At 37.0% G+C, this 22,381-nt stretch overlaps 2 protein-coding genes across 4 annotated transcripts; one reads left to right on the forward strand and one right to left on the reverse strand.

Moving 5' to 3' along the window:
- The first annotated feature begins 230 nt into the window (after positions 1-230).
- LOC137956155 (conserved oligomeric Golgi complex subunit 3) lies at positions 231-16,800 on the forward strand. 2 transcript variants are annotated; one of them, XM_068803516.1, is made up of 25 exons: positions 231-589; positions 1,528-1,611; positions 1,863-1,970; positions 2,559-2,603; positions 2,686-2,760; positions 2,888-2,983; positions 3,788-3,865; positions 6,141-6,226; positions 6,345-6,411; positions 6,561-6,623; positions 6,723-6,824; positions 7,054-7,158; positions 7,368-7,460; positions 9,722-9,810; positions 9,982-10,201; positions 11,900-11,983; positions 12,165-12,281; positions 12,366-12,398; positions 12,519-12,605; positions 12,719-12,781; positions 13,237-13,350; positions 13,545-13,637; positions 15,012-15,137; positions 15,624-15,724; positions 15,928-16,800. In XM_068803516.1, exons 1-25 carry the CDS (start codon positions 506-508, stop codon positions 16,058-16,060), a joined length of 2,346 nt encoding a protein of 781 aa, XP_068659617.1. In that variant the 5' UTR covers positions 231-505; the 3' UTR covers positions 16,061-16,800. The 2 variants fall into 2 exon arrangements, with proteins under 2 accessions (XP_068659617.1, XP_068659618.1); XM_068803517.1 differs by lacking the exons at positions 15,624-15,724; positions 15,928-16,800 and having other exon boundaries at positions 13,237-13,349; positions 13,543-13,637; positions 15,012-15,131.
- Positions 16,801-17,505: 705 nt separating this feature from the next.
- Positions 17,506-21,226, reverse strand: LOC137956154 (uncharacterized). 2 transcript variants are annotated; one of them, XM_068803514.1, is made up of 6 exons: positions 21,065-21,226; positions 20,845-20,988; positions 20,199-20,745; positions 19,223-19,715; positions 19,050-19,131; positions 17,506-18,178 (listed from the first exon to the last, which is right to left on the reverse strand). In XM_068803514.1, exons 2-6 carry the CDS (start codon positions 20,980-20,982, stop codon positions 17,966-17,968), a joined length of 1,473 nt encoding a protein of 490 aa, XP_068659615.1. In that variant the 5' UTR covers positions 20,983-20,988; positions 21,065-21,226; the 3' UTR covers positions 17,506-17,965. The 2 variants fall into 2 exon arrangements, with proteins under 2 accessions (XP_068659615.1, XP_068659616.1); XM_068803515.1 differs by having other exon boundaries at positions 20,845-21,226.
- Between the last annotated feature and the right edge of the window lie 1,155 nt (positions 21,227-22,381).

Consider the following 22,381-nt stretch of genomic DNA (forward strand, 5'->3'; position numbering starts at 1 on the left):
TGATCAACCAAGTTTGAGAAACCTGTTCAAACCCCCCACCACCCTCCTCGTTTGTTCCTCACAATACGAAATAATATTTATCAATATAAATATAATAAAACAAAATTTATTTTTTATATATAACGATGTTATTATTGTAAATATAACAAAATAAATTATATTCCTATAAATGAATTAATTTTTCTATAAAAACCAAAGTTGGATGCAACCAATCCCTGGTTCGAGCAAGAGGTACCGACCGAAACCCCAAAGCCCAAGTCCCGGTATAGAGGATGCTAATGGTATCAAGAGGACAAGTCTCCAACGCCAGACATCAGAATACACAAATCTAAGCTTATAATCATCGAAGTTCAAACAGAGCGGAAGTTGCCTGGTAGCAGAAGCAGATCTCTTCCACAGGAGGTGCTGGTGAAGGTGTTCCTGACGGCTCAACGGTTATTCATTCCTTCCGGGGCTTCAGTCGATGAGGTATTTCATTCCCTGAACCAGCTACTGAGTTCTCTTGATGGCGACGAAAGCAAACTCAGCGACTCTTACCAAATCAGGAGCTGTTTCCAAAGGCTATAACTTCGCTTCAACTTGGGAACAGGTTATACTTTTTCGCACTTTCTCTTTTTCAACTTATTTTCTCTCTTATTTTGTCTGAATTCATGCAAGACCTGTTGAGAATCTTTGTCGGTGATCTACCTAGTTCTGAAAATGTAGATCTGGATCTTTGTGCTGGAGTCCTCGGACATTCAATGGCAGTTCAATGTTCGTAATTACATGCTCCGGATCTCTTCTTACGAACCAAATTGTCGCCTAATTCGCTAGCAGAGTGCTATTCTGTCCTAAAATCGGAATTGTCTCTTTCGGTGCCAGTGGCTATTGTTCGTCTAGAACTCATTATTTTACTCCAAGCAGTTTGTATATTTGGATTGGTGTACCTGTTCAAAATCATTATTTGATTCTGTTATTTTCACGTACAGACTGATTAACATGAAAAAGCCTGGAACCCTCATGCGGATGTAACTCTTATTTCAACTCATTAACAGTGCAGAAACGGATGATTGGAGAACTTAATTCATCTAAATTGGTTGGAGGAAGACTGTTGATTGTTGGCCTAATAATCTAGGGATTTTTGTCACCTGTTGATAATGATGTTCTTTGCTATGACCTGCTTGACATGGGTATATGTTGAAAGGCTTACTTTGAAATTATGCATAATTTACTGTCATTCAGAATTGTTGTCTGAAAGTATTCAGATTTCTAATTCAATAGTTATGTATTGAAATGAGCACTTTAAAAATAGTTGGTGGTGCTCTTTATGGTTCTTGCCTTTGGGTTTTGGATATTACTTGCAGTCTATTATATAGTAGCATTCCATCTCAAGTTTTAATTCACACGAGAAAATGCAGTTCTTTCACTTTCCATTTCCTGTTTCCGTTTGTCATTAACCCTCGTCAGCACGCAACTCGTATTTCTCTTTGTTTATGTTTGTCTACCCTTGTTTTTCATAAAATTCTTTCTTTTATCTTAAATTTACAGAATGCTCCATTGACAGAACAACAACAAGCAGCAATCACTGCTTTAGCCCATGCAGTTGCTGAAAGGCCCTATCCATCAAAGTTGGTGAGTTCTTGCATGCCAGTTCATATCAAATTACATATAACATCAATGTGACTTTGTCGTAAACTGTTTACTTATAGTGCTGAAGTCTTTTGTTTTATTCTCCAAAGAAGTTTCTTCATTTCTGACTGTACTCTCCCTGGATTACAGTTCTATAGTTGATCTTTTTATATATTATATTTTTTACCTTACAGGTGCATTCTCTCTCCATTTTAGTAAGGTATTAAATTTTGTACCCCTTCTGTATTGTACAGTCTCAAGAACCAGCACCAGGGCAGGAAAGTAGCTTGACAGTGTCCTCAAAGGATGACAGTTTCGAGGATTTGGGGGCTACGGAAATGGTTCTGGTCAATACCCATCAGGTTTGTCATTTAAAAGTTCTGCTATTCAGTTGTATTTGCATTGATTGTTACTTGTGGAAGTGAAGCAGCACATCATAATGTCGAGGATCTAGCTAAGGAATATCTAAGGATAAGAGATGACCCCGAAGTTACTCATGTTTATGGAAGAAGAAGGAAAAAAAATATTCAATTAAAAGAGACCTGATTTTCCTATTTTATGCCTGATTTTCTGAATTTCCTATTTTAAGATTTGGAAACCAAGCATATGATGAAGTTAAACAGTTTTTTCTCTCACCTTTTTTGAAAAAATAATTATAAATAATAAATCACAATTTTTTTAGGATATTGTTGAAACAATGCTTTCAGCTTCTTTATGAGGATATTAAATATGTGGTGTGGAATGACTCCTGAATGGATAACTGAAAATGATAGCTGAAGAAATAAAGGAAATGGAGAAACTGAAAGTACGATTCTGTTTGTTTTTTCTTTTGATTTTTAATAAAATTTTTAAATAATTTAATGAGTTTGATATAGTCAATGAAGCATGAGACCCATATATGTAGTTACTAAATATATATTTTCTGATTTTTTACAATTTTTTGCTTCTAGTTCTACAAATGGTTTACTGAACTTGAATCCGCCATGAAATCAGAGGTGAGTACACTATTCTTTCTATCTAGGATGAAATGTTTTCAATAAGCATTTTCTTTATGTGCATCTTGTCTTCAATCAACAGACTGAGGAGAAGTATCGCCAGTATGTTGATACGTTGATTGAACGCATTGAGACTTGTGATGGGATCCTTAATGAGGTACTTCTACAATAGATCGGTTTGTGTAATAGTCCGATAATAATTCTTCAGTTTAATAGATCTGGTATGATTTTGGCATAATTTACTTATTCTTGCAGATAGGTAGGCTGATTTAGTCTTCTTGCAGGTGGATAATACTCTTGATTTGTTCAATGAGCTACAGCTCCAACATCAGGCAGTTGCTACAAAGACCAAAACTTTGCATGATGCATGTGACCGGCTTGTAAGTTTTTTTTTTTTTTTTGCCTTCTTTCTCCTGTTAGGTGATGACAGTAGTCCCTATACCATTGAGCTACGTAGCTAACTTGTTTCAGATACCTAATAGTGTTCTTCATATGCTTTTCTAACTGTATTATTTATGTCTGGTTAACTGACATGCATGTGCAGTCAAAATAAGTGTGACATAATGTTTCCATTGTTATTTTCCTTGAAATGGAGAAAAATTAGCTCAATGATCAGAATTGGAAACTTTTTATGGAGCCCATCTTCATATAGGAGACTAAAGAATGGAATACAATCAACAATATCCAAAATTTGATAAAAAACAGTGATGTATTTCCAAGGGAAGTCTTGGAAAATTTTGCACCAGCTGATAGCCAGTGAAGAGCTGCTCTCAACAATTAAATGACCCAAAAAATTGTGCTTGTAAAATTTTAATCCAGAAAGAACAGATCTGATTTCTGCTTCATTTGAATAAATGATTTGGGGTGTGTGTGTGTGTGTGTGTGTGTGTGTGTGCTGGATTTAGTAAGAACCTCACTCTTTGAGTTTATGAAGTTACCTCTGCAAACCTTTGATCCATTCTTAATATAATAAAAGAACTATTTAGACTTTTTATAGATGCTAATGACCAACCTGCTGCTTCTTTTTTATACTAGTCATTTCTTAGGGTTTTATCTTTTGCTTTTGTTTCAATGTCAGTCCCTAATGAAACTGCTTGCATGGAAGTTGACTTGTTTTTCCAGTGTCTTTTTTAAAAATAAATTTATTTTTTCAGTTTAACTGAGTACTTTTATTGAAATCACAGTTGATTGAAAAGCAAAGGCTGATAGAATTTGCAGATGCACTTCGAAGTAAGCTCAACTATTTTGATGAATTGGAGAATGTAAGGTTTGAACCTCTCTTATCTTGGTTTGCTTATAATATGACTCGTATATGGTTTGCCTTTTTTTTTTTTTGATAAAGATTATATGGTTTGCATTTGTGAATCTATCTCTGTAATCCTGCCTTTGAACTGAAGGCTTGTCTCCATTTCTTGATAAGCTGGTACTTGTAACATCTCATTTCAAAAGCTCATTTCTCTGTAATTTTTTGGGGTCAAAGCAAAGTTAATTTTTTTTGGCTCCAATAGAATCTGTAAAGCTGCCACAGTTGACTCCTAAATGAGGTAGCTTCATGTAGACAACGCTGAAGAACTTTACTGCTGAGTAGCCCAAGAAGTTTGGAGATATATAATTGTCTTCCTAAGTGGCATAATTCTCCAGTTAATAAAGGAAAAAAACATCAATAACTTATCATGAAGAATTTTGTTTGACTTCTTGTGAAGAATACCAGTGTTATCAGACAGATTGGACTACTCGGTTGAATTGAGTTCAATCGGACCTGGCCCCTCTTTCAAATCAGGTTGCCATATTGACCCAATAAATTGGAAGATTTGGCTACTACCTGTCTGATCGGTAGCTATTCCCAATGCAGTGAATGGTTCATAAGGATTCATAATAGCATGTCACGTCAGTCTCCATGGAGTGTCTATTGCTTTATCTACAAATTGGTCATGTAGCTTTTTGAGGTTTTCTGTTATTGTTTAGCCTTCTTTATCTTTTTTACTCAAAAATAAATGTTTGGCTGTTAACTTATCTTATCTTTTTATTTTTATTTTTTATTTGGTGAAGGTTTGACAGATTTTTGTATGAATGTTATTGTATTTATTTGGTGTTGGAGATCAGTGCAGCAACTTCCCTGGGCTTTTGGTGAGAGAGTGGTGCATTAGTGGTCTCTTTTCCTTGACCTTTGACGTTTGTAGCCTCACAGATTTGGGATGCTGCATGTTTTTGTCAGCTGTTATTTAACAATGAACTTTTGAACTCTCTTAACCATCGCTTTTCTGACATACAAAAATCAGTCAAGAAAGCAGCAAGTGAATGAAAATCTGGAATCACATTGAACTCTGACTAAAAATTTATTTAAAATTTGTCAAAAAAAAAGAGAGTTTTACTGCAATAGAAATTTGGGGGAAGTGAACTTATTATGTACATTGCAGTTGCACTGATGATCTGGTGACAAAATTATGTTTGGTTTGTAGGGCTCATGTTATCGAAAGTGTTCCTTCACCAAATATATTTTAAGCTTTACAGTGCAGGTTATTTTGTCCTTTCTAGTGTACACTTACCATTGTGGTTTTCTGATTTGGTGAGACGTCTTGTTTCAGCCTAGTTGTCTCTGAGTTGGGTGGTCCAAGTCGAGTAGGAGGGTCTGACTTTGATCTTGAGATATCTTTGCTCTATCTCAGTACAGTAGTCTATGCTAACTGTGAAACTCACAATAGATGTTTTATTATTTGGAGTCTTATTGGTGATAATCTAACTTCATGCAAAATTATATAATTCTAAAATGAATTTTCATGCCTAGTTAAACTAATTTTTTTATTTTTTTATTTTTTTATTTATGCACTTCTTGTAGAAAATTTCTTCTTCTGTAAACGATTTCTCATTATATTTCAAGATTACAAAAAAAATCAATTAACAAGGATGTTTTCAGGTGATCCAAATTATTTGTACCCTTGAATTTATCTCCAATCAGATGATCTAAGATTCAAATGTCAGAAAACTTCAAAGTTTTTTAATCTTGGACCTCCATAGTTAATACCATATAATCCAAATTGATAACTGAAACATGGTATTTTAAATGAGGATCATTTAATTACTGCTCAGTTAGAAAGTATTTAGGATTCAAAAAAAAAAAAAAAGGTTAGATCCTTCTCCAGTCTTCTCATAATTTCACCAATATATTTTGATAAAGAGTAGTAAATGTATTATAATCCATGGCTGAGGCTTATTTTTATCTGCTATTATTTTAATATTTTGATATATTTTAATGATATTTAACTCTTGGATCAAATCTGAGACAATCGTTTTGTCATGGCCAAGGTTTATCAGATTGTGGGTACTTCTTTGCTCCACCTGGTACCAATTTTCAGAACCTGCTTCTTATAAGAAGTAGAACGCATAGGGGAATACGTTATCTTTTCATATGGTTTGAAAAAAATTAGGTTGCAGTTGGTGTTGATCCATATTTGTTTTGAGTTCTCTGTAGACTGACTGAAGTATGCTTGTTATGCCTGTGGTACATTTCATGTTCTTGATTGCTTTCTTTGTTTGTAGGTTTCTACTAATTTTTATTCTCCAAATACAAGTGTTGGAAGTGGAAATTTTCTTCCTTTATTGAAGCGACTGGATGAGTGTATTTCGTGAGTACCAGACCCTCAGCTTTGGCTTGTTGAAGTGCTTTTTTTTTTCTTGGATGTTGCTGCTCGTTGAATCTTTGTGAACCTTGCTTTTTAACTCACTGCCATCTGACAAGCTTAGGTATGTTGAAAGCAACCCACAGTATGCAGAATCTGGTGTTTATCTGGTTAAATTTCGACAACTTCAGGTATTCAATAGGCATTACCCAAACCAACTTTTAAAACAATTGAATGGGTATCTTTGAATTGAAGTACCTTTTCCCTTCTTTAAGAGGTAAATCTGTCATTTCTCGCATTGCCTGCAAAGAACTAAATTCTAATACTCCCTCTAAAACAGTCCAGAGCATTGGCAATGATCCGTTCTCATGTACTTTCTGTTCTGAAAAGTGCTTCTGCTCAGGTATGCTGTTTATGTCTTCTGTTGGTACCCTTTAAACAGAGAAGTAAATTTAGTGCATGGATGGATTGATCAGAAACTATATTTTCTTTTCTCTATCAGGTTCAGGCAGCAATACGAGGTAATGATGGAAGTAGAACAGCTGTCGCGGAGGGCATGGAAACTTCTGTGGTTTATATTCGTTTTAAGGCAGCAGCTGGTGAGGTAAAGTAATAACTGTAAAAGCAAAATAGTAAGTTAACAACCATTCTGCTTCATCTGAAGTCGACCAAGTGCTGTGTCAAGTTGGAAACTTGCCTTGGTTTTGCCTCTTAATATATGTTAAGCTGATTTTACTTGTCAAGATTCAAATTTCAGTTGTAGCCTTAGGTTTTAAATGATACTTTAATCTGGCATTTTTAATAAGTTGCTAAAGTTATTCATTAACTTTCAGCTGAAGCCTGTGCTGGAGGAAATTGAAAGCAGATCTTCAAGGAAGGAATACGCTCAAGTTTTGTCAGAATGCCACAGATTGTACTGTGAACAAAGACTCTCCTTGGTAAGTAGCTGATCAATTATTATTTATTTCTCATTCTTGTATAGAATGGTGTTTTTGTCATACATATATTCTCATTAAAATTGCAAGTATTGACTTATAAAGCGTGTCTGATTGACAGCTATGCACATTATCTGTTTTCTAAACTTCCTGTCGTTTCTGACATAATCGGCCATTTTCTTAGCATTTAATGTTTGTTTTATGCTACTTAGGTGAAACGTATTGTGCAACAGCGGATCTCGGAGTTTGCTAAGAAAGAAGCGCTGCCATCACTGACCAGATCTGGCTGTGCATATCTAATGCAAGTAGGACATTGTTTAAACTCACCTTCTTTTAAGCACCTTGGTTCCCATGAAGGCAAGGTACCCCTGTGCTTGCATGAAGGTATTTCATGTGCTTGCCTTAGTTGTTGAGGTTCATGCAAAAGGTGCATGCCTTAGTTGTTGAGGCTCATGCAAAGGTGCTCTCATGAAGGCATTTCATGGGTTTTGCATGCCTGTTCTGTGGTGTGTTTATTAACCTTTTTCTTGTGTGCTCTGTTTATGCTAGACTCTGATTGTAGAATTTGTACGTGATTTGTCTACAGATGTAGCAACCCTTGATTGGAAGTTGCTTTCTCTTTCCTTCTTTGCTTTTCTTGTGCTTCATTTCCTGTGTCCTTTCCCTTCTAGGTTCCCTTGTCACCATTTTATTGAATAATAGTGGCCGAATGTTTGACACTTCCATAGTAAATTAGGATAGGACAGAGATTGGAAGTTGCTTTCTCTTTCCTTCTTTTCTTTTCTTGTACTTCCTTTCCTGTGTCATTTCCCTTCTAGGTTCCCTTGTTATCATTTTATTGAATAATAGTGGCTGAATGTTAGACGCTTCCATAGTAAATTAGGATAATTATGTCTTTTATGTATGTAGGAGTTAGAGGTAATTACTGCTATATGAGAAGAGAAGCCATGTTCTTTCACTTTATTTTAATTAAGTTTTGATTGCTTTTGAACCAGTTACTCCTCAATAACTATGTAGAGTTATGTCACTAAAGAAGTTGTCTTAAGCTTGAAAAAAAGTTTTAGATACTGTTTTTGATGGCCCTTCTATTTGGTGTATGGTGTTTTTAACATTCATATATCTAGATGATACTTCTGGGTTACTTTTTTTTCTTTTTCATTGTTTTCTCTCTCACTCTTCTTTACTGAAAATTTGAAACTTGGTCATTTTCAATGTTGTAATGGAGTTTTGGTGAACAAACACACAAAGAAAAAATGGAAAAAACCTTTGGGGAATTCTATGACATCCTGATTGAGGACTCCCTTTTTATTCATAACTGTAGAACTTATGGAAACTACATCCTTGCATCTCAATAAAATGCGCCTCCTAACTAAAAATATCAAATGACTGTCATTCATTTTCTAATAGTGTAATGTACCTTGCACTCCACAAATAAGTTAATTGATACTTGCACGCCTATCCTCCAGTTATAACTGGCACTTTCTTAATATTCTTTTGCCAATTGTTTGTCTTGGTGAAACAATGAAGGTAATTCTTGGACATTTCCTTCTCTTAGGACATCTATTCTGATATCTGTGAGAGAGATTATTTGACATATATGGGAGAAATTATGATGCAAAAGGTGTATTACAATGAAACCCAAATGATTGATAAATAAAAGAGATAAAGTCACCACTCTACAGGAAGATTCTTCTAACATCAAGATGTTGTTGGAAAGTACCTGCTCTAGCAATACAATTCACTGATCTAAATGTGTGTTTTCACTCGGTGCAAAGTCCATCAGTGATATCCTCGATCTCATCAAAGATGAGATCCTCCATGTCCTCTCCCCGCCCACTAAAAAAAACAAAAAAAAATCAAAGAGCTGAAGAAAATGATTGGAAGCTGATGCTTCCCGATGGCCCAACTAATCACCTTGCTGGAGTCTCCTTCTATGAGGAGAAGAACTGAAAAATGACTCGTGTATACCCTCAAGCCATCAATTAAGGTTATCAATTTCACCTCTGTAGAGTCATAATGACTGTATGGGCCAGAGTAAACAAGGTGGACACTGCCGTAGGCATCCTAACAAGTCCAACCTGCAGGACCTAGGTTACCCCTTGAGCTGCCATTGAAGTTTGACATCAGCGACCACCTCTAGGAAGGACCACACTCGATCATATGATCAATTTGGTGAGCAGAGAAGGACACCACGGATCTCTAGTTGTCCCAAGTAATGAGTCTGGAAGGTGTTCAAGGTCTGAAATTTTACTTGCCCAAAAAGGAATGAGATTCATGATTTATTCAATTATGCTACCAAAGAACCTGAGTAATTCTCAAAGTCCCACTACTTCCTTCCTTCCACACTCCCCAGCAAATAGCAGCAATAGAGTTTAACATTGGCTTCCTAGCAATTGAGTACCATTGTGAAAACTATGTAGCTTATTAACTTGTATTTATAGTTATCTGAGTAATGGTGTCTTTGTCAGGGAAATGAGATGCGAGGTTCACTGCTTCATAAATTTTGTGCTTTGTTTGGTCCTAGACTTCAAATCATTGATCTTGAAAGATACTTTTTTTTTCACAGGTTTGCCAGCTTGAGCATCAACTCTTTAATCATTTCTTCCCAGCTTCATCTGCAGATGTTTCAAATTTGGCTCCTTTACTTGACCCTTTGTGAGTTCATTCAATACTTTCCACATTTATTGGGCCTTCTGGTTAGTCTGGAAGATGTCCGCAATCTCTTTATGATAATCTGGGAATAATTCCCTCCTGAAATCATGAACTGCATCCTTCTCTTCGGTTGGTCTCTGTTTCAAAATTTATAACTATTGCCTATATTTTCAGGTCCACTTATCTCTATGATACACTACGGCCAAAACTCATCCATGAAGCAAATCTTGATTTTCTTTGCGAACTTGTTGATATTCTTAAAGTTGAAGTCCTAGGAGAACAACTCAATAGACGTAGTCAGTCACTAGCAGGGTTACATCCCACTTTACAAAGAATTCTTGCAGATGTTTGCGAGCGCCTCACATTCCGAGCCAGAACGTATGTCCAAGATGAGGTATCATTTTATGTTCTTATGTACCTAGAATTATTTTCCTTTATCAACTTTCATTGTTTCTTTTTCAGTATTTAATTTTGCTTTTTTTGAACAATCCATTTTGAATATCTGTTTTGTCTATCAGGAATATAATGTCACTTATTATCTATTGTGATGCAAATTATTCGTTTGAAGTCCTCAATACTGTGATAACTTTATTTTACTTTATCATAGAATTTGTTATTTATCAAACAAATAAGTATCATTGTCAACTATTCAGTAAAAGAAGAATCAAGTTCTTTTGTTTCTAGTGGTTTTTGTTAGAAGCACTGGAAATTTTCCTCCTCTCTTCCTCTTTCTTTATTGAGTTTTTTTGTGCTAAGTAGAGTTTTCTGAATGTTGGTTACACACGCACACTACACAGCCCTTTCCCCTGGTGATGCTTGAACCTAAGACCTCACAATAGAAACCTCTTCATGTGGTCGTTGAGCATGAGGCCCAGTTCACTGCCAAGTAGTGGAAGTAGTTGAAATTAACAAGAATATATGAATAATAATTATAGCAGAAAAAAACTAGCGAGAGAAGATCTCTCTATTATGATTTATGTACCTGAATGGTTGTGATACTCAGCTAAACATGTCAAGCAGAATTGGTGCCTAGAGAATTTTCGGGTGACCTTTTTTCTTCTTATTAAAAGAAAAAGAATCATATATAAAAAATTTACAAATACACAGGGAGGAGAAAAGTCCATTTAAGCAATATGGACACCACATATATGACTGAGGAAGTCGTTTAACATGGGAAAGTCCATTTGAGCAGCACAGGTACATACTGATGTAAAATTCAGCTGGATACATTTAGAGACAAAAATACTGGCAGATTCTGCTTTTTTTTGAGCAAGCACCCAGTGTTGTCAGGCTAGACCGGACAGGTCAGTTCAACCAGACCATGTCTCTTCTCCAGGACATGCAGAGAGAAAACCCGGGGGGAGGGAGAAAACCGGCGAACCGCAAGTCCAGTCCCAGTTGGAACGGTCTTCTCTCCCCCTCTCCCCCAACTGCGCTGATGGGAAGCCTTATCTGCGTTCTGCCTAGGGGGTGAGGATAGCGGAAGGGGCCTCTTCAATAGCGTGTAGGAAAGGAAGGGGGAGAACAGGGTGGAGCCCCACCTCCTTCCCAATTTCCCTCCCCCTTTTTTCCACTGAGTGGGGACTGCCTCCTCCACCTGGGGAAGGAAGGGGGAGGACAGGGCGGATCATCTCCTCCCATTTGTTGTCTCAGTCATTGACAGAGACAATGGGGAGGAGGCTCTCCCCTAATTGGGACTGGAGGGGGAGGGTGGGTGCTCCTTCCCCCTCCTCCTTTATTGTTTTGACTGGGGGAGAAATTTCTTCCCCAAACTTTCTCTCTTTTTCGTTTTTTTCCCCCTTTTTCTTTTCTGTTTAAGAACAGTGATGTTATGTGATGTCAGTCGACCGATGGTCAAACCTGGTTTGACGTGATGTGGTCACCTATCTGGATCAGTGACTGAGTCGGTTTTTATAACATTGCAATCACCTTACTAGTGCATGGATTCTTTGTTGACGCACTTAAACTAGTCAATGTGGACTACCATGTATACAGGTTCCTAGTGTCATGAAGATTGAGTTATATAAGTTGCTGTAGGCTTTACTCTTTGGTTCACTATCAGCTAACTATACTTTATCTTGTATAATGAAAGATTGGAAACTTCTTTCCTTTTGATGAAGACCTGGATTACCCTGCAAAACTGGAGCGATCTGCTGAGACAGTACAAGGAACTTCTGTAAGTTCTCATTTTCTTTTTGGAAGCAATCATCAAATCTTTACTTGTTGGGTTTGATAAGATTTCCCCCTAGATCTTGACCAAACATTACATATGATTTTCCGTATTTTTTTACTCTTGCCTTGCTCCTTTTCAAAATACCATCTTGCTGATGCTGTAACTTTGTTGTTTTAAACCACAGGGAGATGAAAGTGATGATGTTTTCAAGACTTGGTATCCACCATTGGAGAAAACATTATCATGTCTTTCGAAGCTCTATCGTTGCTTAGAACCTTCAGTTTTTACTGGTTTAGCACAGGTTTGGCTCAGGCATTGTGTGCAGCCCCCTTCATTGCCCTATCGTCTGCTTTTCCATTGATTTCATTTCTTTCATCTGTTCCAGGAAGCAGTAGAAGTTTGTTCAGTGTCAATTCAGGTACATTTGCTGACTGAATTCAGTTTATCTATAATCGCAGCAAGAGAATTCTGATAATAGTTCTTCAATGACAGCCATTTTCACAATGAGAACCGATATCTCACTTTTCTTCTTATTCAGAAAGCTAGCAAAATAATTGCAAAAAGATCTTCTCCAATGGATGGACAGCTATTCCTTATCAAGCATCTGCTTGTTCTAAGAGAGCAGGTGCACTGAACTTGACACTATTTTTTTATTTATCTTTTGAATGTGGGCCTTTTATTTTATTTGTTAAGAGCTTTATCGTAAGAAGGACTTGACTAACCAATCTCATGCTCCAGATTGCGCCTTTTGATATTGAATTTTCTGTCACCCACAAAGAGCTGGATTTCTCGCATTTGCTGGTTAGTGCTTATGTATCTTTTTTTCTTCTAGATTTTTTGTAATTTAGTGATTTGATTGCTATAGTGTTGATTGAATGTTAGCGATGGTGATCTCTTGCTTTGTATTTGGTTTCTAAAAATATAAGAGACTGCTCATTAAGGACATGGAATTTGTTTATTTCGTTATTATCTTTGGTTCCTTGCTAATAGAACTTGTAGACAAAAGTCAGCACTGTTTTTTTTTCTTTTTTTTTTTTTTTTTTGCAATTCACCTTTTTCTTAAATCACAAAATATGAGAATTTTATTTTGAGAAAGGAGGGTCGGAGGGCATGACAATCGTGGTTGCAAACCTATCAATATAGCTGTGAAATGTTGAAAGAAAGGATATTTCTTGAAAAAAAAATAATAACACAAAAGTTTGACTCATTATAACAAAAAGAAATAAAAGTTTATCTTATTTTGTCTTGCCTATCAGGAACATTTAAGGCGTATACTTCGTGGTCAAGCTCTATTTGATTGGTCAAGACCAACATCACTTGCTAGGAACCTTTCTCCCCGTGTATTGGAAAATCAGATAGATGCAAAAAAGGTAACATTTGAAAGATGGCTTCAGCAACTTTTGAAAGGGAGTATTAATTTTTCCTAGAGTGGAGGAAATGTTGATATAATCCTTTTCCTTTCTGGTTTTTAACCAATGAAAAACAAGCTTTTGTTAAGAAGGCAATTATTAACATATCCATTTTTGTAATCATTTACTATGGCTTGAATGTTGAATGTTTTCAGGAACTAGAGAAAAGTCTCAAAGTCACTTGCGAAGAATTCATTATGTCAGTCACGAAACTTGTTGTGGATCCTATGCTTTCCTTTGTTACCAAGGTAGTCCCATGCATCTAAAATGTTAAAAGAAATGCATGTGAACATTGGGAATCAATTAATATGTGCTAAAGTTATTTTCAGAACAAAAATCAACAAATTTTGCCAGTTGGGTCTCTTGAGTGAATTATTTAGTGAAGATTTTCTTGTGAACTAGCATGTGTTTTTTTTTTTTTTTTTGTCCTTGGAGGGTTAGTGTGTTTAACATTGCATGGAGTTTCTTTGTTGGAGCAGGGTTCTGTGACTCAGACTCGGACTCGGTGAAATCTGGGTTGGTTTGCCTGAGTCGGGTCAGGTTACCCTGAATTCAGAGCCTTAAGAGGCTGGATTTGGGGTGAACACAATGGAAAACAGGAGGAAAGATTTCAACTCAACCTGACTCATTCTCTCTGAAAATCCTGGTTGAGGAACCATGTGTGAATACCTCTAGCATATCGAATTCCGCAGTTAGTGTGATTTCAGGAATTACTGTTCATATATTCACATAATAAACCTTCACAGTCAATTGCTATAGAGAACCACTAGAGAACTTCCTTAACAAGTATATAATATTTCTTTTTCTAATAAAATGTCGAAGAGTGTTTTTAGGTCAAAAAGGTATTTTTACCATTGGACATGATATATTTATTAAACAAACTAAAGCCTGAAAGGCTATTAGCAAACGTGAAAAATTAGATTAAAACAGCACTTTTATAATTTCATATGGTAGTTATGAATATATCCTAACAAGGGTATTTTCATTCTTTTATCAGGCATTTATGAAAAATAGGATAACAGGATTTTTTTTAATTTATTCAAAGAAGAAAAGAAGTGGGTTAATAGGACATTTTAGTTCTTTTTATTATAAATGAAAATTGAAATATGAAAGTTCTTTTGATATTTTATATGGCATTTATGAGATATAGATAAAAAGGGTTATTTTTATTATTCATATAGCATGTATGAAAACAATTGTCATGGTGTTTTTGCCAATTTATGTGAAAAGGATTTAGCTTTGAGCATATTCTTTGTTATGCAATCAGTTGAAATAGGTTATGAAATAAAAATTTGTTTCGTTAGTTTTCGTCTTATCTATTAGTAGACAGGAAAACAATAAATTTCTTCTATTTGTATAATATTATTTACATTCCTGGAGAAAGGAAATAGAAGTTCGGAACTACAGCTAAAACTGGTCTTCCAGAAATTCTTGTTATACTAATCCCTGAATTACTGTTCAAGATTTGAATTCTAATTCAAGAGCAATTTTAGTTGCACATTTGTTGTGTATTTGTTCAAGTTATGAACTTTCTTTTTTTAATGTTGGTTAGACGAACAGACTAACCCTAGCCCATCATTGCATGGACTCTTTTACCCATTAAATCATAATTTTTCCTGTAGGTATCTGCAGTGAGGGGAAGATTATCCACAGGTAGTCAGGATCAGAAAGTTGTCTCCATTCCGACTAAGCCTCTTAGAGATCATGCATTTGCTACTCCGGAGAAAGTGGCTGAGCTTGTTCAGAAGGTATTGAACAATTGTCACTATGCTTATTTATTGGCTGTTTTCTCCCGCTGCAAAGTTTTTACTTCTTCTGTGCAGACTTCCAATAGTTGACTAAAGCCTGAACTTTTTCTTATGACATCTTTGAAAGTCTTAACTATATCACTGGACTCACTGTAATGAAGCATATACGAAGAACAAATAGAGTGCTTCTTCTTTTGTTTTGTTGATATTAATTTTCACTTCTCTGCTGTTCACACAGAAGGTACTTTTAATAAGAAATAATATTTTTCAGATAATATGTTTTTTGTTGGAGATTTTAACGTTCGGGCCTGTTCTTGATCTGAAGCTTTTTTTTTTCTTTTCTTTTTCTCACTTCTCTTGCATGGGTACAAGTTTATTTTGTGATGGACCTGAGGAACGAACTGCTTCATCAGTGTTGGAGGATGTTGATGTAACTGCATTAAGCATGTCAACTGATTGCTTTGTCTTTGTCTGCAACTCTTTCAGGTTACTGCCACCATTCAGCAGGAGTTACCGAATGTGATGGCAAAAATGAAACTGTATTTGCAGAACCAATCCACGCGGACAATTCTGTTCAAACCCATCAAGTAGGTGATGAAATTCTTTATTTAAACCTAATACAAGTATAGAAACCCATTCACTCTATTTGCTTGAGGCTTGAACTGTATGCACGAGCTTAAAAAGACCTTTTTGTTGACATTAGCTACTTGAATATTAATGCTTCTGGCGTGCCTTAGTAGCTTTATGCTGTTTTACAAGTTTTGACACAATTCATACACACTGTTTGTAGGACAAATATTGTTGAAGCACATATGCAGATACTATCATTACTAAAATCCGAATATTCAGCTGAAGAGATTCAGAACATTGGAATGGTGCCAATACAAGATCTGCAAGCGCAACTGGACAACCTTCTCTACTAGTTAACAGAAACCATCTTCTTCTTTTCCTCTTTCTCAAAAAATAAAAAAAGAAAGAAGAAAAGAGACTATTGCTGTGTTTAGCCTATGATATCGATGGAGCTGTTGTGTTAAATTTATTGTGCGCCAGTTCCTTTGGCGACGAAGTAGGTCAATTCTATTGTTGGTTGTGATACTCTAAAACCCATCTTCAAATAAAAAAATAGTTTCTCAAAAAAAAAAAAAAAAAAAAAAAACCACAAAATAGTTGCATGCCTTTTTATAACTAGCCGTTCAATTTTGTCAGACTGGAATTTCTTCGACTTCTAGTCTTGTATGCTCGATTATCATAAATGCTACCTGCTATTTTATTCTTGAATCATTTTAATTTCAGTTTCACAAAATACCTGAAAGCAACTGTGAGCACATGTAACAATTTTTGGTTAAAGGCTTTGCCTACATCAGTAAGGCCTGTTATTGTGAGGTCCATCTATTAACACGTAATAATCTTCCCTTCATAATATCCTATTTTACTTGGATTCCAAACTTTTGATTCTTAGAGAACAAAATGAAATTGTACTACCTCAGGACAGTATTCCCGACTATCAGTAGAGGCCAGCGGCTTTGCCAGAGGGGCGAGCAGTCAAGAGGCATCCGTACTTTGAACTGTGTGAGCATGCCAAGGCGACCACACACTGCGAAAAGATAAAGAGTTGCTTGGAAACCCGGTAGAAGTTTAGTAATGTGGGTGCTTTGATTACTGTTTCCTCGGTGGTCCTATCCCTCCAAAGTACGAGGAAAAGGGGGAAGGCCGTCCGTCTTTCTCCATTTTCGGTAGGAGGGGTAGAGGATCCCAACTGCCCCACTTTTCACTTCTATGGGTGTTTATCTTGTTTACTTAAAAGTTACAATCCTCTACTGAAGCAGAATGTCGGTGCTATTAGTATTTCACTCTCAGTCAAGAATAACTCTTATCCTGACTGAAATGTTTATCCTCCTTGGTTTAACTTCTCTGTAATCTATAAGTTGAGCTCGTTTCCATCAATGTAAATAACAAAGATTTATTCTCTTCCCTCCCCTCTTTCTGTATTTCTCCTCTGCTGATTCTGCCAATTCATGGATTGAACCTACAAATCCGACCTAAACTTTTACTAATTTAGATTTGACTAAACTCTAGTCAGATCAAGAACTGAGACCGGATAAGACCTGTTCAATTGGCCCATACCGTCCGAATTTACTAACAAATGGTCAAAAGGAGACATTGGGTTCCTAAATCTTTTTATGAAAAGATGAACAGACGAGTCAATATAAGCATACCCCACGATTTCCCATATCACATCCAGATAATCTTTAATACAGCATGAAATGGGAAACTTGAGTCTTCGCTTCAGAGAATAAAATAAACGAGATTCCTAAGATAACGAGGCAGATGCATCATCCGTTTCCGTCTCTTGCAACCCAGAGCAGGAAAAACAACAAAATCCACTTGCTACGACCCAGATTAGAAAAACATGCTGCCATGTACTACTTGCTCATATAAAAACGGATTTATTACATAAGTATCTGCAATGCAGATTCAACACAAGTTTGAAAAGAAATAACGACATTGGAGGGAGAGAAGAATATTCTGAGCACTCTTAAATTTTACATTTCCTTTGCTCTGTGAAATCCGATTGTAAAAAGTGACCCACCCAATGCAAAGCTGACAGAACTCCAGTTGTCTGAGATATTCGAACCCCATTTGAAAAGCAAAGAAGGACATGATCTGGACAGGTCTATTCACGGTCTCATTGTCCTCCGGGATAAACATTTATCTGGAAGTTCACTGAGTTTCCTGAACTCGAAGTCTCCAAGAATGGTGTTGTTTTGCCCTTCGGTTATGGATAAAAAGGTCACGGCAAGTAAAAGAATGGTTTTTTTTTTTTAGTGTTAGCTATGGCATGGGAAACATCCACAAGAACTGTGATCAGTATAGTAATTGCTTTGGTTTTTCATCTTTTCGGCTTGTTCAGTTGTTCTTTGATTTTGCTGTGAATGTTGTAACTGAGCTGCTACTCTCCATTCCTCTGCTTTTCGATGAACAATAGCCATCTTTTTCATGAGTTTTTCTTCTAAATTTGCTCTCATCTTCTGTATCTTTACCTGCAAACACAGGTGGGAAAATTTAACAATTTAGAAGAATCTCCAGTTCACAGCCAAAATACAAGAAACTGGACTCTGATAACATTTCTCTCTTGTAAGGAGGTGCTGCATGTTACGTCTAATAAAAACCTTCATGAGGAGCTAAAACAACAGGATGAGTATATGTCAAATAGAAGTTTGCATGTGCTTTTCATATTTGTTAAAGCCAGGAATCTCTAAATCTCAATTGACTAGTCACTTCTCTGAAACAAAGATTGTCCTGCATGTACTATGTCTATAAAGAAACAAGAACAAAAGAGTCGCTCCGCTGATAGAGATAGTTCACGGATCAGACAGACTTGTACAGGCCGAAGGAAGCAGGAGAAACAAGAAAAAAAAGGAAAAAGAGGAGAAGGTGGAACTCGGGGCTCGAGGTGAAATAATTTAGCGGAAAGGGTCTGGCGCAGTGGACGATAATACTACTATATTGCAGGCCATAGATATGGTCCAGCGTAGCAAAACTTCCACGCTTCCCTGCTTAGATAACTTTGAGAATTGAAACACTTTATGAGAAAAAAATTCTATTTGCCGCGTTTCTGAGAGAGAAAAAGGGCTTCAATGAACAGGCACTGCAAATCTTGATTACCCATGAATCAAGTACTTCTTTTTTAGGTGAAATCAAGTGTTTCTATGTTAGTTTCTGCTCTCCATATGAACTTTGACATCAATACGAAGCAGAAATGACGGTTGTTATTTGTTAAAGCCTTACGGCAAAGGTAGATTACCTATCACAAACTACCATAACACCCTGCTGGAGAAGTTCATTAACAGAAAGCACGGATTCTGTATCCAGAAAAAAATGAAGAAAACTGGAGTGATTCTAACAAAGTACCTCGAGCTTTCTCGATTGAGCCTCTGCTTTTGCAGTTTGGAGGTTGACCCACGCTTGAATCTTTGCTTCCTCTCTTTGATATCTAAAATCCAATGAGAAACATAAATAAAGCTTAGATAAGGCCACAAGAAGAAGAGAACATATACAATGCTGAACACTACAATCAAAATCACCTGACACAGGATTTGCTTTTTTCTTCTTCTTCCCATAAAGAAACTCTACATTCGGTGACACTCTTACAGCCCCCATCCATCTCAAAATGCCTCAGGCTCTTCGAGACTTCTTCTTCCTCTTCCTGTCTAGAGCTCCAATTGGATACAACCGAATCGAATTGGGCACCAAGCTCCAGTTTCGCAAAGTGGCAGCCCTGAAGCTCAGCCATGTCGATACTAGATTTAGAGAGTACAAGAGGCCCAGAAGTGCTAGTGGGAGTGTTATGTCTGGCCGGAGAAGAGTTCTTGAAAGGAGTTTGGCATCTTGAGGTGGTTGAGCTGCCGAGTGGAGTCATCTCAGTTCCGATATCTCTGTGGTGAACCGGAGGACCCACTTCAGTCGAAGCATCTTTCATGGTCTCGCCAACAGAGTTTCCGAACAGAAATCCCTCTTGCGTTGGATCGGAGTATTGGACTTTGGGCAAAATGGGTTCTACGTTGTCTGTAAATTTATCTGTAGGAAGATAATGAAAATGGAGGTTTAAAAATGGAAAAAGAAGTCAAAACTAAAACACCACTTCCATTAAAAAAAAGTTCTTCGAAGATTAACAGAAGAGTAGGTCTATCAAATGGGGAATTGTCCAAGTCGTTTCCAGAAGATGAATTCAGGTAAACTTGTCAAGCCAAAATTCATGTAACTGTATCCTGCAGACTTTAAAAATCAAATTCTTGCTACAGGTAAAAAAGAGCGAGAATGTAAATGTTCATCATCACGTCAGAAATAGTACCTCACAAACGATTAAGAGAGAGAGAGAGAGAGAGAGAGAGAGAGAAATGTAGAACATCATCAGAGGCGAAAGATTTTTTTTTTTTTTTGGCAACCATCGGAGGCTTTACAGTTCAAAGAGGTCGCAGCATGCACGCTTACTCTGTGGGCAGAGTAAGGGGACTGGAAGGTATGCCAAAGCCAGGAGTTAAAAGTTGAACAGATGTTCACCTTTTAGAAATACATCTGATGAAGCCCTCTGAAAAGCTCCGTCGGGTTCCAGAGACACAGACCCACCAAAGCATGCAACTAGGCCCGAAACGTTTCCCTTATCGCCGAATTTTTCAACGAACACGTCTTGATTGTGTTGAAAAATCTCATTTTGTTTGGATGTGTTCGAAGTTTCTGGTTGTTTCATCACATGGGCATGAGATTCGTAACACGAACTGCTTACAAGCCATTTCTCTGCGTCATCCCATTTTGAAGGAATGGTCTTTCTCGAGAGATTTCCAACGTTAAAGTTGAAGACAGGCCTACCAGGAGTAGAAGGAGTTTGCTCGAATCTCTTATTTGAAGAAACACTGGCGCCTTCCCTCCTCTGGGCAGAGGAATCCAGAAATGCTCTGCTCTCAGAGCTATTGCTTGCCATCGGAAAGGCCTTAACGAAATCAGAAGTTTCTTTGAGATTAAGCTTGCAAAGAGGATCAGAAAAAGTATCGACAAATGGGTTTCTGTTGTTGTTGCCGTAGAAGCTTGAATTGGCTTCAAGAGGAGACTCCTGTGTTAACATATCGAACAGGTTAGGAAACTGACATGAGAAACAAGACATAGCCAAGACAATGTAGAGACTTTTATCAAACAGGGAAGAGATTTTTACCTTTTGAGATGGAAAAAGTGATGAAGCTGCACGGCATTTTGGGCTCTTCACATCCATAGCTGAAAGGCTTGAAGAGATTAGTGATACGGTACTCGTAGGCTCCCTCGATTCGAAGGACACCCTCCCTCGCTGAATCATATGAAACTGCAAAAGACTTCAGTTTTAGAACTGAAAAGGTTGACAGATAAACAGATAGAGATTTGACAGTTTAAAGAGAGACCTAACAGTTATATTTTCATCTGTAAAAGATTTCGTGAAGCTTTTTTTTTATTTCATGAGTGCGGTGTGAAAGATAGGACGGAGGTGATTAGAACAAGAGGAGCTTCCAGAGCAAGCGAACGACGAAAAGACTACGATTTGTTGGCCTTTTAAGGGAAAGGAAGTGAAGTTTATCTGGTGATCGACTCAAGCAGCAGAGTGATTACTGGTGATCGACTCAAGCACGCCATCATCGAGCCACTTTCGAATAACAGGGGAAGAGGGGAGGCAAAAAGTTTTAAGGCTTTCAAATATGAGGAGAGGAAAAAGAAAGATTTGAACCTTTGCTGGAGAAGCTTCTTGTTAAATTTTAATATTCTAATACTATTCTGGTGAATCACAGTTCTAGGACTGAGGCTCCAGGACTAAAGCACAACTATGTTTGTCCTGTTCTGTGCTTCTTTTGATGATTTCTGTCCTCTGCCTTTTTCCGTGCATCACCCTATTCTTTTAGTCTCTTAAAGATTAAAATACTCAAACAGGAGAGAGAGAGTGAAAGCAGAGGCCGATGAATTTCAGGCTATTTTCAACCTGCATCAGCTTTTCCAATGGCGTGAAGGCATTCACAGACAGAAATGTCATGTGACAATGTCACTAAAGTGGCTGATTTAGGTATTTTTTCTGACCAATATATAGCAGTTACACCAGCCCTGCCCTGCCTGCATCCTTCATATAGATGATTTGAATAAGGTCAAAGCGGCTGCCTTCCCAGTTCCTGCAAACCAGCCATGATTTTGATCACTCTTTCTCACCCAGCATTATGCGAAGTGGACCATCGGAATGATTAAGAGCAAACAACTTTAGATTACAAGATATGGTTTTCAAACGAGAATCCCATGTTTAATGCCTCGATTGGAGTAACAAGAAAGACGTCCCTGATCCCTATCTCAGTCTCATTTTCGAATCAGAAGCTGGTTTCAGTACATGTAAATCTCCTATCTTGAACTAGTTTCTGAAGCTTCTCAATAATTGAAGGTAGCCAGGAGAGTCGTTTCGAACTCCCATGTTCCCAGGGCCCATTTAAATTGTAACTGCGTGTGATACTTGAAATCTGCGGAAACGAGTACACGTGAAAAAACAGAAAATTTCTACTGGTTTAGTGAGATCGATTTACAGTAATTCTTGTGGGATTGAAGTGTAACACAGGTTTCAATAATGGTGAGAATCTGATGCATATGATCAGATCTGAAAAGGGGCTTTTAACGAAAAAAAAAAAAGACAGGAGAATCAGCCGTTTTTGTTTTCTTGGTTGCTTCATGCTTGCTTTCTCCAAGTTTCT

Source organism: Aristolochia californica, unplaced genomic scaffold, assembly GCF_029961685.1.
Source record: "Aristolochia californica isolate CCGP_79_NKW_82.1479 unplaced genomic scaffold, dmAriCali1.0.hap1 SCAF_2, whole genome shotgun sequence".
Taxonomy (NCBI): domain Eukaryota; kingdom Viridiplantae; phylum Streptophyta; class Magnoliopsida; order Piperales; family Aristolochiaceae; genus Aristolochia; species Aristolochia californica.